Source organism: Cannabis sativa, chromosome 5 (assembly GCF_029168945.1).
Source record: "Cannabis sativa cultivar Pink pepper isolate KNU-18-1 chromosome 5, ASM2916894v1, whole genome shotgun sequence".
NCBI lineage: Eukaryota > Viridiplantae > Streptophyta > Magnoliopsida > Rosales > Cannabaceae > Cannabis > Cannabis sativa.
Genome location: NC_083605.1, coordinates 6,754,396 through 6,769,296, shown reverse-complemented (window position 1 = coordinate 6,769,296; position 14,901 = coordinate 6,754,396). Strand labels below are relative to the sequence as shown.

Below are 14,901 nucleotides of genomic sequence, written 5' to 3'. Positions count from 1 at the left end.
TACATTTTTTAAGTTCCGTATTAATAAAATATACCTCTATATAAGAATAATTACATCTTAAAAAAATATATACATATATTTTATAAATTTACTTACGTAGAATTAATAATTTTATTTCAAATTATAGTACATGTATAAATATTATATGTACTCGAAAATAACTTTAATATAATATAGTATTAAGAATTGATATTTTTTGATATTTTGATTTTTTTTAGTGTAACTTTATTTAGTTATAACCTCTCAATTATAATATTATTTTTTTGGTCCCAAGTGTATTCTTGGATAGAGATTCTACTATATATATTTATATATTTTTATTAGGAAGGAAGCAGATTCTAGAAACTCCATTATGAGTTATTTTCATTAAAGAGTTAAAATTCTAGATCAATGTAGAACAAAAGAAAACTCTTAGAATTCCCCAGAACATTTATCCAGAAACTTCTCATCTCTCACTATAAATACCCCAAAACCTTCTTCTCCGATCAAAAATCATTACAGCAAAAAACCAATTAAGAAAATCTCATCTTAACTGAAAAAGAGAAAAGCTCAGTTCGATCGAAGAAGAAGATCATCAGACATGGATTTCAGAATCTTGGGATTAGACTCTCCACTCTTCACAACACTCAACCAAATGATCGACAATTCCGAAGACTCCGCCGATCACAGCAAATCCATCAACGCTCCGACCAGAACTTATGTCCGTGACGCCAAGGCCATGGCGGCCACTCCGGCTGACGTTAAGGAGTACCCGAACTCCTACGTCTTCATCATCGATATGCCGGGGCTGAAATCCGGCGACATCAAGGTTCAGGTGGAGGACGACAATGTGCTTCTGATCAGCGGCGAGAGGAAGAGAGAGGAAGAGAAAGAAGGAGCTAAGTATGTGAGGATGGAGAGGAGAGTCGGAAAATTCATGAGGAAATTCGTGTTGCCGGAGAATGCTAATACTGACGCCATTTCGGCCGTTTGCCAGGATGGTGTTCTGACTGTTACTGTTCAGAAGCTTCCACCACCGGAGCCGAAGAAGCCGAAGACTATTGAGGTTAAGATTGCTTGAAAAATCAATGGGTACTGTTGTAGGCTGTTTGGATATGAGGAATGTTTCTGTTTGGTTTGGTTATCCTGTGTTTGCTTCTTTTGCTTTTGTTGTGATTAAATGAAAAATGGGTACGTTTTCGTATCCATAGTAGTTGTATGAATTTTCATCGAGTTTTAATCGAAATTAGTACTGTTTGTTTTCGTTTACCGAAATTTAAAGAAACATAAATTCATATGGTAATGGTATTCGTTTTTTCAAATCACTTTAATTGTTTAAGCGCTCTTCACAGTGTAAAAAAGGCCTGAATTTTTACATATGAGCACATATTTTATATTAGGGCTGTTTATTAAACCGCTGTTAAAAAAAAAAAAAATACGGATTGAAATTTTTTATGGGGTGTTGAATATTTTTTTTAAAGCGCGCTGCAGCTTACATTTTTAAATTGTTAATAAACATTTATGGTTGAAATTTGAAATTTTTTTTCATATTTATTTTGAAATTTTATTATATTTTTGATAAGTATTATTTGAATTTTATTGTATTTGTAATAGTTTAATTATTGAGTGATAGTCTAAATTCTAAAATTATACCGTATTGCAGTGCGGGTACAATTTTGCAATCTTTATACCTTTTATATATTGTCTTCTTTTATTTTTACCTTCTTTTTTAAAATTTATCATTTTTACTTCTTTTTTTAAAAGATGTATGTTTCAAATAAATATAAAATTAAAGGTAAATTTAATTAATTGATGAACAAAAGAAGTATTTCTTAACTTACCCCTATATTTTATAAAGATGGAAAACTTATTACCGACAATGTCGTTTTTATAATTGTAAGGTTAAGCTAAAGCAATTTGGTTCCGAATGTGTTTTGTAAATCTATGTTTTAGACTCAATTATAGCATCACTTAATTACTTCCACAACATTTCAATATTATCTAGTTAGTTTCGAATGTGTTCAGTAAATTTTGTGTAAAATGACACGATGAAGTTCTGTAATTATAGCACCACTTAATTACTTCACAATTCAATATTATATGTTGTAAAAATAAAATAAAATGTTTTAGGAAATAATAATAATAATAATAATAATAATAATAAAATGTGAAGATGATTTATATAAAAATAACTTCACCATATAAATATTTAATTTATTGATTTTGGCCATGATCAATTAATAAAGTGATTAAGAGAGAGAAAAATCATTTAGCAAAACATATGTTAAAAAAAATGTATATTTTTGTAAATAAATAAATATAAAAAATAATTAAAAAAAAACATAAACCCTTGAAACAAAAATATAATAAAATGTGAAGTGTGAATAAATTATCAACTAAAAACCAATATAGCTTTAAAAAAAATGTCTAAAATTTAATGCCCATGCTATCATTATCAAGTTTCATGGTGGCAACATCCACATTGAGGAACGGATCTTCTTGCCCTACTTACTTGACTGTAAAACATAAATTTACAGAATTTACTAAACACATTTGGAACTAGAATTTCTTTCTGCTTCTCATCTTTTGTTTGGGGCTTCTCTTCCTTCTTCCTCACAAACAGAGCAATGAAGAACCCTTCTCTGTCTTCCACTGGATCGGTTCGAAGCAACTTCTCGGCTGCAAAAACCCAGAGAGAGCTTGCCAATTATAAAAGATGAAAAATCTGTGTATGTCTGTGGAAGGATAGTAATGAAAGAGTACTTACAGCCTTCAAAGACCGGAAGGCCGCGGCGGGGCCATTGAGGAAAGGGAGCTTCGAGTTCGAATCCAAAAGAAGAAGCCAGAGACAGAACTGATTTGATGATTGCCTCGTTTTCGACCTCGTGGATGGAGCAAGTGCTGTAGACTATTCTCTCCACTGATGGAACTGGTCAAATCACAAAACCAGCATTGTAATTTTAACATCATTATAAGCTACCGAGTCACATATTGGTATAAGCAGCTGAGTTTTCCGAGTAGGAAACTACGAATAGCTCTTTGTCAAGAGATTTGTAGTAGCTAAATGGATACTTACAGGACAATGCGTGCTCCAGAGCCTTTCTTTGGAAAGCTGCAAGCTTGTTCAGTCTAAAATCGTCGACATCATTGCTCGATTGACCTGTGATCAATTAAAAATGATAGAAATTCAAGAAATATGACATAGTAGTAATGGGGAAGTGAGTTAAAGACTACAAATTACCTGTGGCATAAGAAGGAAGAAGATGATCTAATCTCACAGAAGCAGTCCCAGATCCAGAGCAGGAAGGATCCAAAAGAATGGCTCTGACCTGAAATTGTAGAATATGAGCCATATGGAAATTGAAGCTAAGGTAGCTCGTTTGGTTGGTGTGTGTGTAAAGTGGTTCGTATATTCAAGTTTGAAACAAGACATCGCGACATTTGATAATATAGTAGAGACTAATGAAGAACGGAATGATATTTTTTTACAAAAAAAAAAAAAGTACGATTCTCGCTTGCTTAACCCTTCAAATATGGAAATTGCTATGTAGGTACCAGAAGGAACTCCCACTGTCCCACATACTGACTATTTGAGTGACCTCTCTTGAAAGGAATGATACTAAAAAATGTTTCTTCTCAGTAGTTTTGTTATATTGAGAATTTAATGTAGACACCCTAACAAACTGACCTATAAACTAAGTAAATTTTCTAAGCGAAAAAAAGAACTGCAGTCGTCTTACCTTGGAATAGGCCGGATCCTCCGAACTTAAGCTTAAGAAGTCCCCATGCAAAACCTTTATATCTACAAACTGGGTTAGGATTTAAACAAGAAAAAAAGAGGATGGATAGACAAGATCAATACACCAAAAAACACATCAAATGATGCCAAGCTTGAAAATAGATAAAAAAACCAAAGGTACTAAAAAATCTTAAATATGAACGAATGTTGTTATAAGGATACTAGAAGCACCAGAGAGTTCAATGGTGTCGTTCAAACGTTTAACCCGTTCTTTGTTTAGCTCGCAAGCTATGATCTTCCCCTTTCCTCTCATCAGAGCAGCAAGTTGCACAGTTTTGTTCCCAGGGGCTGAACATGCATCAAGAACCTTCATAAAAACCAGAAAATATCATTTATGGAATTAGAAAATTATAGCAATAGGTATATTCAATCGTTTAAGCTACTGTTCTAAAGTAACATCTAGTGTATTTATTGTTGATGTTTCAATTTATTGCATCTTTCCAGTATTATATTTCCCAGCCATCAGTATATAAAAGAAGAGGATAAGAAACTACCTCCCATCCTGGTTTAGGAGCAAGAGCCGCTGCCACCATAGAACTTGCCTTTCCCTGCTCGTACAAATAATCACCATGGCAGTTATTAGGCCAAAATGATAAGAATAAGTAATAACAAACAGAGAGAATCCCAACAACCATTGTGAAGTAATACATATTTCATTTCAACATGAAGGGAATACTGTTCATACTTAATTTCATTAACTAGTTAAAACCTTACTTGCAAGAAGATACTTCCATTCATGACGAGAGGATGATTATGCAAATCAGTTCCCGGTGGAAGTATCAACAAGTCCGGAACCACGTCATCCTTTTGAACCTAATACAAAAAAAATGACATAGCAAAGGATTGTTCAAGTACAAGGGGAAGAATTCTCAATAGTTTAGTCGGGTACATGATAGAAAATAATCAGCACAAGAAAATGCACCATAGTTTTTCTCTTAGGAGGTTCAATAAAATAGATGATCTTAACATAGTGAAATGATCTTACTCTATTCTGTACTTATTCTAAAACCCCATTAGCAGAACATACCGAGAATTTTTTCTCCAGTTCTTGTTGTGCAGATTCAACATCCAGTTTCAGAGTATTTACTCGAACATAACGAGGTTTCGAAACATCAGCATCTGCAATCAGAACATAGGACTTTGATTACAGTTACATCTCACTAGGCAAAATCAACTTAATATATCGATGTTTTGAAGAATTTGTGTTGACAACTGCAAATTTGTTTACAATATAAACCAAGAAACTATAACAATTACTACAAGAGATGATTCGAACATCGCCAATTGAGGTAACCCTTCTAGGTCACAAGTCATACAAATTCAATAATAATTAAATAAAAGAAAAAATTACAGAAGAGAACAACATCATAAGCAATATAGTGTCTAGTCATTATATACAGTGCCTGTACGTATACCTGGAGTTTGATAAAGAGCCAATAGCTCTTGAACATTCTTCAGTTTTTTCTTCTTCAAAATTGAAGCCAGAGCAGAAACCAGAGCCTCTCTCCGCTTCCACAGAAACTTCTCTGCATCTCCTGTTGATAAAGTTTTCTGCAAACTCAATCAAACCAAAACACATTTCAGTACCAAAACCAAAGCAGCTTCCCAGAATTAAAAAAATGAAAGACATCATCATGTTGGGTTCATCAAAATACTACCTGACCAAAAAGAACATCATACGTGATTATATAAACCAACTCATCTTGCTTCTGCAACAGCAATGGCCATGATTAAGTCAAATCAAATTATAATGCACACCAAATGTTTGTAGAAATGCTTCAATAAATATAAACACAAACATACACACATATATACACACATATTTTATATACCTTCCACTTGCTATTGAGAATCTCAGCTTCATCCAACACTTCCTTTATGACAGAAAGATCTGAAAAACACAACAAAATCCCCCTAAATTCGAGCCATTGCTAATTAAGTCGCTGAAGCTTTAAGATGACTTACGTTTTAGTGTTTCACAAACTAGAGCAAAGGTAGCCTTCTTGTTCTTCACAGAGGGGCTGTAAATGAGCGACTTGATGGAGCCAACGGCGCGGCGCCGAGCGTCGCCTTGAAGAACCAGCCGGAGCACCTTCGCTGCTTCTCTCCTAGCGAAGTAAGCCGACCTCTCGGCATTGCTCTGGCGGCGATTTTCCGACTTTTCCGCCGGCGCGGCGGAGGAGTGTTTCGTCTTTTTCCTCACAGGAGCTTTCGTTGTTGTACGCGCCATTGTTTTACGACGAAAGAAAAAGCTTCGAATTCGGAAGTGGAAAGTGGAAACCAAACCCAAAGTCAAAAACTATAATTCCCTAAGCAATAAAACGACACCGTGTTTGTTTCAATTAAGGCATAAAACGACATCGTTGTAAGAGGTATTAATATATGGTTTTTATTAGAGTAATATGTGACATAAATACTTTAAGTTTAACCTTTAGTTGTAAATAAATATTTAAATTTAATTTTTAACGGTAATAATACTAAGTTATATTTATGAAACTGCATAAGTACATGACGGTTAAATGTCAACTTATTATCACGTGTCATTTTCTTATTGGTATATTTAAACTAATTTTTAAAAAAAAAAAAAAAATTAATGACGTGGACTAATTAGGAATTGCCACGTAGCAATTTATTTAATGGTTAACAGCTAACAGCAAGGCGTCTACAGAAGTTTTAGAAATATAAATTACTGCTAAAAATTAAACTTAGTAATTGAGAATTAAACTTAGATATTTATGCCGTAAATTACTCTTTTTATTATAGTTATAACATAAATTTTTAATTTTTTTTTTTTGAATAGTTTATGTTTTTAAAAATGAGTTTTTGAAGTATTTTAAATATCTTATTAAATTAGAATGTTAGAAATTTGTTATTGATATTGTAAATTATTAAAAAAAAAAATTACAGGTTTAACGAATAATGAAAAATTATTTTAGCATATGTTTTTGGACAAAAAAATTAAAAAAAATGAAATAAAAAATTAATAGTGGCACTTCTCCAAATAATAATGGAATATAAATAATTTTTAATATGTATTATATCTACTTAGAATCGATCCAATGCATATTAATTGTTTTTCAATAAGATTTTTCTTCTTAATGCATTTTTTTTTTTGAAGTTTACTTCTAATGTTTAATATTTTGACACTCTTTTGGTAAATTGAAATGTATAATAGTTTTTCTATCTTTTTTTCTTTTTGAAAAATGTGTTTACAATATTGTTATAGATTTGTTGATTGAGATTTTTGACAATTATTTAATTTTATTTTACAGAAATTAATTATAAGTAAAGAATAATATTTGTACGTAGTTCAAGTATTAATTAATTTTAGTGTACGATCTACTTTTATTGATGTGTGTAATATTGTTATTACAATAGAGCATATTCTCCTTTATAGTTTTTGAGTTTTTTTTTTTCTTTTGAATTTCGATCCCCCATACCTCTTACATTCTTTTTCTATTTATAAGCAGAGAAAGAAGATATTACGGGGTGATTAATACATCTTTCCTTTACCTCTAGGTTCTGTGTGGCCTTTTTTTAGGTGTAGGAAATGATGTTTATAATGTGTGCATTAAGTGGGCTATGAAGTAAGAATTTGGTGAGACAAGACCTGACTTTTTCGCGGATGATGGGACACTGTGAAGAGTAGCCGCCAATTAGCATTTATTAGGGGTGTACGTCGGTTGGTTTGGTCAGTTTATGCTACATTTTATTCAGCTCAATGTAAAGATCGAGTTACAAAAATCTAAGTGCAACCCGTCCAATTAAGAAAAAAGAATATAGTAATCCATCCAATAAAATTGGCCGGTTGTTCGGGTTAACCTGTTTAAATCGACCACTAATATATATTTTTTATTTTTTTTTATTTTTTCATTCAATTGTTATATTTTAGTAAATTATAATAATGAGACAAATATACATATATATTGAATCTAAAGTTCAAATCAACCACCATAAAAAAATATATTAGTTTGAACTTTATATATTTTAAATATTCATATAAATTATATGATATATAAATATATATAATAAAAAAAATATATAAATATATATAAAAAAAAAAAAAAAATCTCTTAATCGGGTTGGTCGGGTTAGTTCAGGTTAATTGGGCAAGTTGGTATTATTTTCAACCCACGCAATATAAAGATTGGACGATTTATATTTTCGTCAAGTTTTTTGGTTTGAATTTTTGTTCGGGTTATCTCGATTTAATTTGGGCAGATTATTTAGGTTAAGCGATTTACAAAAATTTATGTACAATTCTAGTATTTATAGGAAAACGTAATGTTAGAAAAGTATGGGCTAAATCCTAAAGACATCTCCTTTTGAGGACATGTTCACTTTGTCAGCTGTAATGAAGCAGTCATCTACAGTGCTCCGTCTTGAGAGATGTGTCGGGAGCACGGGTAATTCTTAGATGATAAATGATTTGGGGGGTTACCACTCTCCTGCAGGACAAAGTATAGATTCGATTTCAACAACCCTTTTAAGATCGTTGTTCACTTTCAGATGCCCACACGTCTCTTGGTTGTTCTTCAGACTTAAGGTGTTAATATTAACTTGCCTCAGTTCCATTGCACTCCACAATGAAATCTGCCAAGGTTTGCCCTTTGATTGAGGTGTGCGAGATATATTGGATGTCGAATTGCCTTAATTTCATGTCCCATTTGAGTAACCTCCTAGAGGACTTGGGCTTTTATAATATCTGATGGAGCAGATGATTGGTGAAGACTATTATTATGTGGGCCTAGAAATACGGGCGTAGCTTTCAGGACAAGATCAGCAAATAATACGATAATTTTTCAATTAGAAAATATCGAACCTCAGTACCTATTATCCTCTAGCTAGCATAATAAACTGGACGATGTGTCTTATCTTCCTCCCGGACCAATGTAGCATTGATGGCATGTTCTGAAACTATTATATATAAATAGTCTTTCCTTTTTACTAGTTTGGAAAAGATCTGGGCCTTGGACACGTGTTCTTTCATGTTTTGAAAAGCTACTCCACATTTGTCAGTTCACTCAAATTTTTAGCTTTTTCTTAGGATGTTGAAGAACAAGACGCATTTGTCTGTTGATTTAGAGATGAAGCAGGTCAAGGCTGTTACCTTCCCAGTCATACTTTGCACATCCTTATGCTTCTTCAGGGATGTCATGTCTAGCAAAGCTTGTATCTTTTATGATTTGCCTCTATCCCTTGCTGGCTGACAATAAAACTTAAGAACTTGATTGAGATGCGAGGGACATAATGAATGTCAAACTAACTCAGCTCCATGGCCTATTTGACAATTATTTTTTATTAAATATAGGCTAATCTCAAGACAGGAGAACTTCTAATTACTGTGGATACTTTTTAGAAGTTCCACCATAAAGACAACACTTGGTGCAACAAATACACACAACAAGCTTATGTAAGTTTACATTTATAATAATATCTAAATATTTCTTTTAATTTATTTTGTATTCGAATTAACTATTTAATTTTTTTAGGAGCAAATGGTTGAATTGGCTGCAAATCAACCAACACCCACTAAAGACCAACTTGCTAAGACTATAGTAGGTCCCACCCAGTACTCCCGAGATTTACCTATTATGATACAAGTATTGGGTGAGCAATCTTGACATCTGAGAGGCTTTGACCATCTCCTGAGATTGAAGGCAGTTGGGGCCAAAAGATCACCCGCCATGACTTTTTCTATCTCACAGGATGTTGCTATGGAACAGTACGAGGCCTTACCAAAAAAGTGGAGGACGCACAGCAGGAAATCCAACTCTACCTCAAGCGATTCCAAGATCAGTTTGATTATCTCTCTTAGACTGTGTCTAGTTTCAACTTGCTTCCTATGGGTCTTCCACCATTCTCCACTCCTCTTGGTCCTGGATCGTTATCGCATCCTTCCGAGACTCGGAATAACAACGACGATGATATTACCTGTCTTTAAAATAATATATATTTTATAATTAACTTTAGTACTTAATTTTTTTTGAACATCTTTTAATATTTCGTTTATTTACTATTAATTTTAGAAAATTTTATTACTTACTAAATCAAACATATTTGTATATTAGTTCAATTAGAATACTTTTTAATTATCAATGTGAATGCTATTTTTAAAAAGTAATTTTATATTTATAATTAATTCTATTATATTATTATTATAAACTATTAAAATATAATAAAAAAAAAATAAAACAAGGCTTTGCCGCAACATTTTTACGCTAGCAAAACTCACCCCTAAAACCCTAAAATCCTAAACATGTGAACTTTTACCTGCGCATTAACGTGCCAATAAACGTGATATGCGCCGAATTTCTAATTGGCACAAAAGATTTTCTCGACGCAAGTTTGCACCGGCAAAACCTTTTGTGCCAATTAGTTAAAAAGGTGTGAAACTTTTGTTGGCGCATTAATGTACCGATAAAGATTTTTTTAGCTGACTTTTAGCAAATTAAAGGTTTTATTTATTCATGTGTATACTTTTTTTGTGCTTATTATCACTGGCAAAAGACATTTTTTTGGTGCAAAGGTGAACTGCGCTAACAAAAGGTCTTTTACTAACCGAGAATCACTGACAGCTTTTACCAACATAATTATGTGTCGGTAAAATTATGTCAGTGCATATAGTGTACTTTTGTCGGCGTAAAAATACGCTGGCAAAAGTTACATTTCTTGTAGTGGTTCTTTTCTATCTCATCACAACATCTCATGAGTTGAGAATATACTGTGATTACAAAATTATACTCATTCAATTGAATCTAATAGCTCACTTTATTCCTGAGTGTTGAGGTTGTCTTGGAAGATCGTGGTGTGAACTCTTCAACAAGTTCTTAATTGGATGTTCGATAATAATACGAAAAGATAGAGAAGATCCTTTGTTAGGCTACAAAAGGTATTGTTTTTCTTTTTATTAGTCTAGATTTAATCTATATATATTATGTTGAGATCTTTGGGATTATGATTCATATTAGATTAAATTAATTTTAATCAAATTTACTTTCGCTTTTTTAAATATAATATGGACCATAAAAACTAACAGTAGAAACTCTTCGCTTACCCTTGACGTCACGCCACGAGTCCTCCGAGAGTGAACTGAAGAGTCGACGAAGATTAAAGCAAGTCCCAACTCAAATTTTATGAGCTGGAACTTGGGGTAAATGTTGAACATATTTTTTTACCAAAATATGTGGCAAGCGCTGGAGGCACCACATGACAAATGGGACCCACCTACTAAGAGATTAATACTCATTATTATGTAAGTCCTCTCCAATTAATATGAGATACGTCTGGAAAGGGTCGCAAACCTTTTGAAGAGTGGTTGAAAGAATGACGGTCTTAGCCATCCAAAAAGTCACGAACTCTTGGATCATAGGCTATCGGGGACTCAATTATTCACATAACACAAGTTCCAAAGTAAATCACTGTAGACAACTAATTTGGCATGGGATTAACATCATTAGAAGATCATATATGTTTTGACAATCCATTTGTCTATGCAAATAAAGTGGCGACTATATTCTGTACTGTCACATCAACCATATATGGGATAAAACTTGTCTTACCAAACTCTTACTACGGAGAATAGATAGTGCCTAGAGAGAAAAGGAAGATGTGTCATTTTCTCCTCTGATCAATACCTGAAGACAGTAAATGTAAAAGAACTTTTAGATTCACGAACATAATGAACTTCGTAAGCTATGAACTGAACATTCTCTTGAACTAGAGAACATTCCAACCTTTAATAAAAGTGACTCGTGGATTAAAGATTATTATTAAAGCTTCAACCACGTAAAAAATTCTCATCCATTTCTAAATCTTTCTTATTAATATGTGTAACAATTGCCGAAATATCAGTCAACAATGATAGTTTTCTATGTATAGTCAATATATGTCACTATATTCTTATTATTATATTATTATTTTTAACAGTAACAAAATTGTTTTATCTAATTACCACGTGTAAACAGTCCTACTAGGGCTAAACATTGGACGAGTTTGTTGGGTTTCAAGTTTAAAAAATTATACCCGGACCTGGCCCATGAAATGGTCGAGCTAGCTGGGTTCGCGGGTCGCGGGTTGTTGATCCAGTCAACTTGGTCAACTCTCAAAAAATTATATTTTATATGGTTTTTTCTATATATTAAATTAATCATATAAATTATAACACCATAATCTATATTTGTTGGATTAAAATAATAAAAAAGTATTAATTTTAAATTTAAAACACAAAAGTCAATTTAAAAAATTCCAAATTATATTATATACTGTTATTTTTAATATATTATATATTTAATAAAAATGTAAAAAAATAAAAATTTAATTTTGGCTTAGGTTGGTGGGCAGGTTCGAGTCCAACCCGAAACCTAATGACTATAAAAAATTAACCTGCGAACCCACTCGAAAGTATACTGGATTGGATCCGACCCGTCTTAACGAAATGGGTCTTTTTTGAATTTTATGGGTTGACCAAGTTGAGTCCGGGTCTGAGTCCAAGCGAGTTAGCCAGTTTTGAGTCAAACCCGATTCAAATATTCAGTCCTACAATCTATCTTGATATTTTATTTTCTATGGCGAATCACCTTCATTTATTAATATTCACATGTGCCATGTAATAAATAAGAAGGAAATCATTTTATTGATTAAGAAACAAAAATATATTAAATATAATACAGAAAAAAACTGCTTAAATTATAAGATCCATATATATATCTATTCTATATAAAATGTAGTTATGTAACAAAGTTCTTAGTTTTACGATTCTTTTTGGGTTTCTATGTTAACTTTAACAAAATATCTTATTAATTAACAGAATATTCTTTATTAATTTTATAATAATATTATATATATTTAAAAATAAAATTTATGTACCATTTAGACATAAGTTGTCACTAATTTAGTTTTAGTCACAATACTTAAATACATTTAGTCACAACAAATTTTAATTTTTGTGACTAAAATCTTTGGTCACAGACTTATTAATCACAATATAAGATAATAATTTATAATTAGTCACAACTTTTTTACTTTTAGTCACAAATTTTGTTGTGTGTAAGATTTTTTGTAATGAGTACGTATATATATATATATACTAGGTTAACGTTACGTGCAAATGCACGTATACACAATATTATTTAAAAAAAATGTATTAATTTATTTTTATTTTATTTTTTAAATTATTACATAATTTTTAATTAAATATATGATGGTATAATAAAAAAAAACATTAATACATAATTTTTTTTAAAAAAATTATACTTACAAATGAATTTGAGGAAATAATTTTTTTTATTCTAACTTGAGGAATGATTAAAAGTAATAATGTGTACTTATAGATTTGACACATACATTGTCAAATAGTATACAATTTGGTACTTTAATAAATACAATAATTATTCACAAGTGTCATATAGGTACAAATATCCTAAATATATGAAAACACGTGTCAATTTTGTACACATATTTGATTTGGTTGTGAGTTTTTATTATATACCATATAACTATATCTCCACTCGAAATCGTTAGAGCAAACTTCAATATAACATTGTCCTTGACCAAATTTAGAAACCGCAGTATTTGGTTCAATGAAAAGTTAATGAGATTTAATATTAGCCTTGTGTCGTAGTTTGAATTGGAGAGGTCAAAGAAGCTAGAATGTGTACATACGAAAGTATATGAATTGTGATAAAAACAAGTCTTTTCCATTATTATTATCATTTTAATAAAGTGAGGAAAAAACAACAATGAAGAAAGCTCACCTTAGATGTATAAATAATGGAGTTTCACAAGAGAGAATTCCAAAACGAAAAAGGCTTAAGTTGATTTGATTTGATTTGATTTGCATTTTGTAATGGCTATAATGCGCTCGAAGAAGAGAAGATGATTGAAATCATCCTGCCGTAAATCATGGCTATGACACTTCGACGAGTTGGTATGGGTTGTGTTGGAGTCTAGGGTTTTTGTTCCAAAGAGAAAATAAGAAAAAATGATTTCGAATTCAATCTATTCTCTTCGCATTCAATCGCAGCAAAGGAAGAGATATAATAATGCAAAATCGCATTTTACCATGTTTTTTGAGAAGTTTGTTAGATTAAATTGTGAGAGTATTATACGGCTGAAATTAAGTTCAAAATAATTGTATCTCCATTTGAATTAATTGTTTAGAAAAACAAGGGTTTAGGATCGACCACTTATCAAGCTGTGCACGATAGTAATTTTATTTATTTATTATTTTAAAATTCTTGAAAGTTCACGATTAATGTTAAACTTAACAGATGGAAAAAAAAATTAACAGAGAGAAAAAAAAAGAAAAAAAATAAATACCGTTAAACCAACAAATGATGTTAGATAGCCACTTTTTATATATAAAGATTTTTCTTTTTTAAAAAATAAATAAAAAAAATTATTAATATTCTCCCAAGATAGGTTTGTTAGAGAGATATGTGGCTAAGATGATTTTTTTAATTTAAAAAGAGATTATTAATATTTTAAAGATTGTTTAATTTTTTGGGTTTAATTATTGAGTTTATTTGTTAACGGGAGATCAAACCTAATCGTTAAATTTAACAGAATATTCTTTTATTTTTAATTATATTCTGTTAAACCAAGAAATGCCGTTAGATAGGCACTTTTAATATATAAAGATAAAGATATAATCATATCCAAATGACACATCAATGCAACAATAGTTAATTTTTTTTCTTAAAGATCAAAATCTCAAATCTCATTTAAAAATTAAAAAAAAAATGCATTATCTAATTAAAAAAAAAAATTAAACATGCATGTATTGCACTTAACATTAACTAATTGAACTTAATTAAAAAAAAAACTAATTATACGTCCATTGCACGTAACATTTAACTAGTATTAGAGTAGATATGTAAAAACCCATTTCAGTTTATCACCAAACACTCTCTCTCTCTTAAAAATGCAACTTTAAAAACTAAAAAACAAAAAGAATACCAAACAAGTCATTAACTTTGTACTAAAATACCAACAACAATAAAATTGCAAAATAAACAAGTTATGCACTAGACAAATTTTAAGTTAAGGTATGATGTAAAGAAATTTTAAAGTGATATTTTAAAAATATTTTCAAGTGAAATAAGGTTTAAGGAGGATTAAGT

General features: G+C 31.1%; 2 protein-coding genes across 2 annotated transcripts; one reads left to right on the top strand and one right to left on the bottom strand.

Moving 5' to 3' along the window:
• Nucleotides 1-345: 345 nt before the first annotated feature.
• On the top strand, nucleotides 346-1,248 carry LOC115717090 (17.9 kDa class II heat shock protein). The gene has a single exon (XM_030646028.2). The coding sequence runs from the start codon at nucleotides 581-583 to the stop codon at nucleotides 1,058-1,060; it is 480 nt and encodes a 159-aa protein (XP_030501888.2). The 5' UTR covers nucleotides 346-580; the 3' UTR covers nucleotides 1,061-1,248.
• Nucleotides 1,249-2,345: 1,097 nt separating this feature from the next.
• On the bottom strand, nucleotides 2,346-6,063 carry LOC115715590 (25S rRNA (cytosine-C(5))-methyltransferase NSUN5). The gene is made up of 13 exons (XM_030644231.2): nucleotides 5,744-6,063; nucleotides 5,611-5,669; nucleotides 5,437-5,487; nucleotides 5,194-5,329; nucleotides 4,806-4,897; nucleotides 4,493-4,591; nucleotides 4,273-4,326; nucleotides 3,941-4,085; nucleotides 3,720-3,781; nucleotides 3,221-3,308; nucleotides 3,056-3,139; nucleotides 2,747-2,908; nucleotides 2,346-2,658 (listed from the first exon to the last, which is right to left on the bottom strand). Exons 1-13 carry the CDS (start codon nucleotides 6,006-6,008, stop codon nucleotides 2,435-2,437), a joined length of 1,521 nt encoding a protein of 506 aa, XP_030500091.2. The 5' UTR covers nucleotides 6,009-6,063; the 3' UTR covers nucleotides 2,346-2,434.
• Nucleotides 6,064-14,901: the final 8,838 nt, after the last annotated feature.

Excerpts from the sequence above, each read along its gene's own strand:
- LOC115717090 (XM_030646028.2), top strand. The coding sequence starts at position 581 with ATGGATTTCAGAATCTTGGGATTAGACTCTCCACTCTTCACAACACTC.
- LOC115715590 (XM_030644231.2), bottom strand. The coding sequence starts at position 6,008 with ATGGCGCGTACAACAACGAAAGCTCCTGTGAGGAAAAAGACGAAACAC. Across the intron at positions 2,909-3,055 it reads TCTGGAGCACGCATTGTCCT|TTCCATCAGTGGAGAGAATA; the intron begins GTAAGTATCCAT and ends TGATTTGACCAG. Across the intron at positions 2,659-2,746 it reads CCTTCCGGTCTTTGAAGGCT|CCGAGAAGTTGCTTCGAACC; the intron begins GTAAGTACTCTT and ends GGGTTTTTGCAG.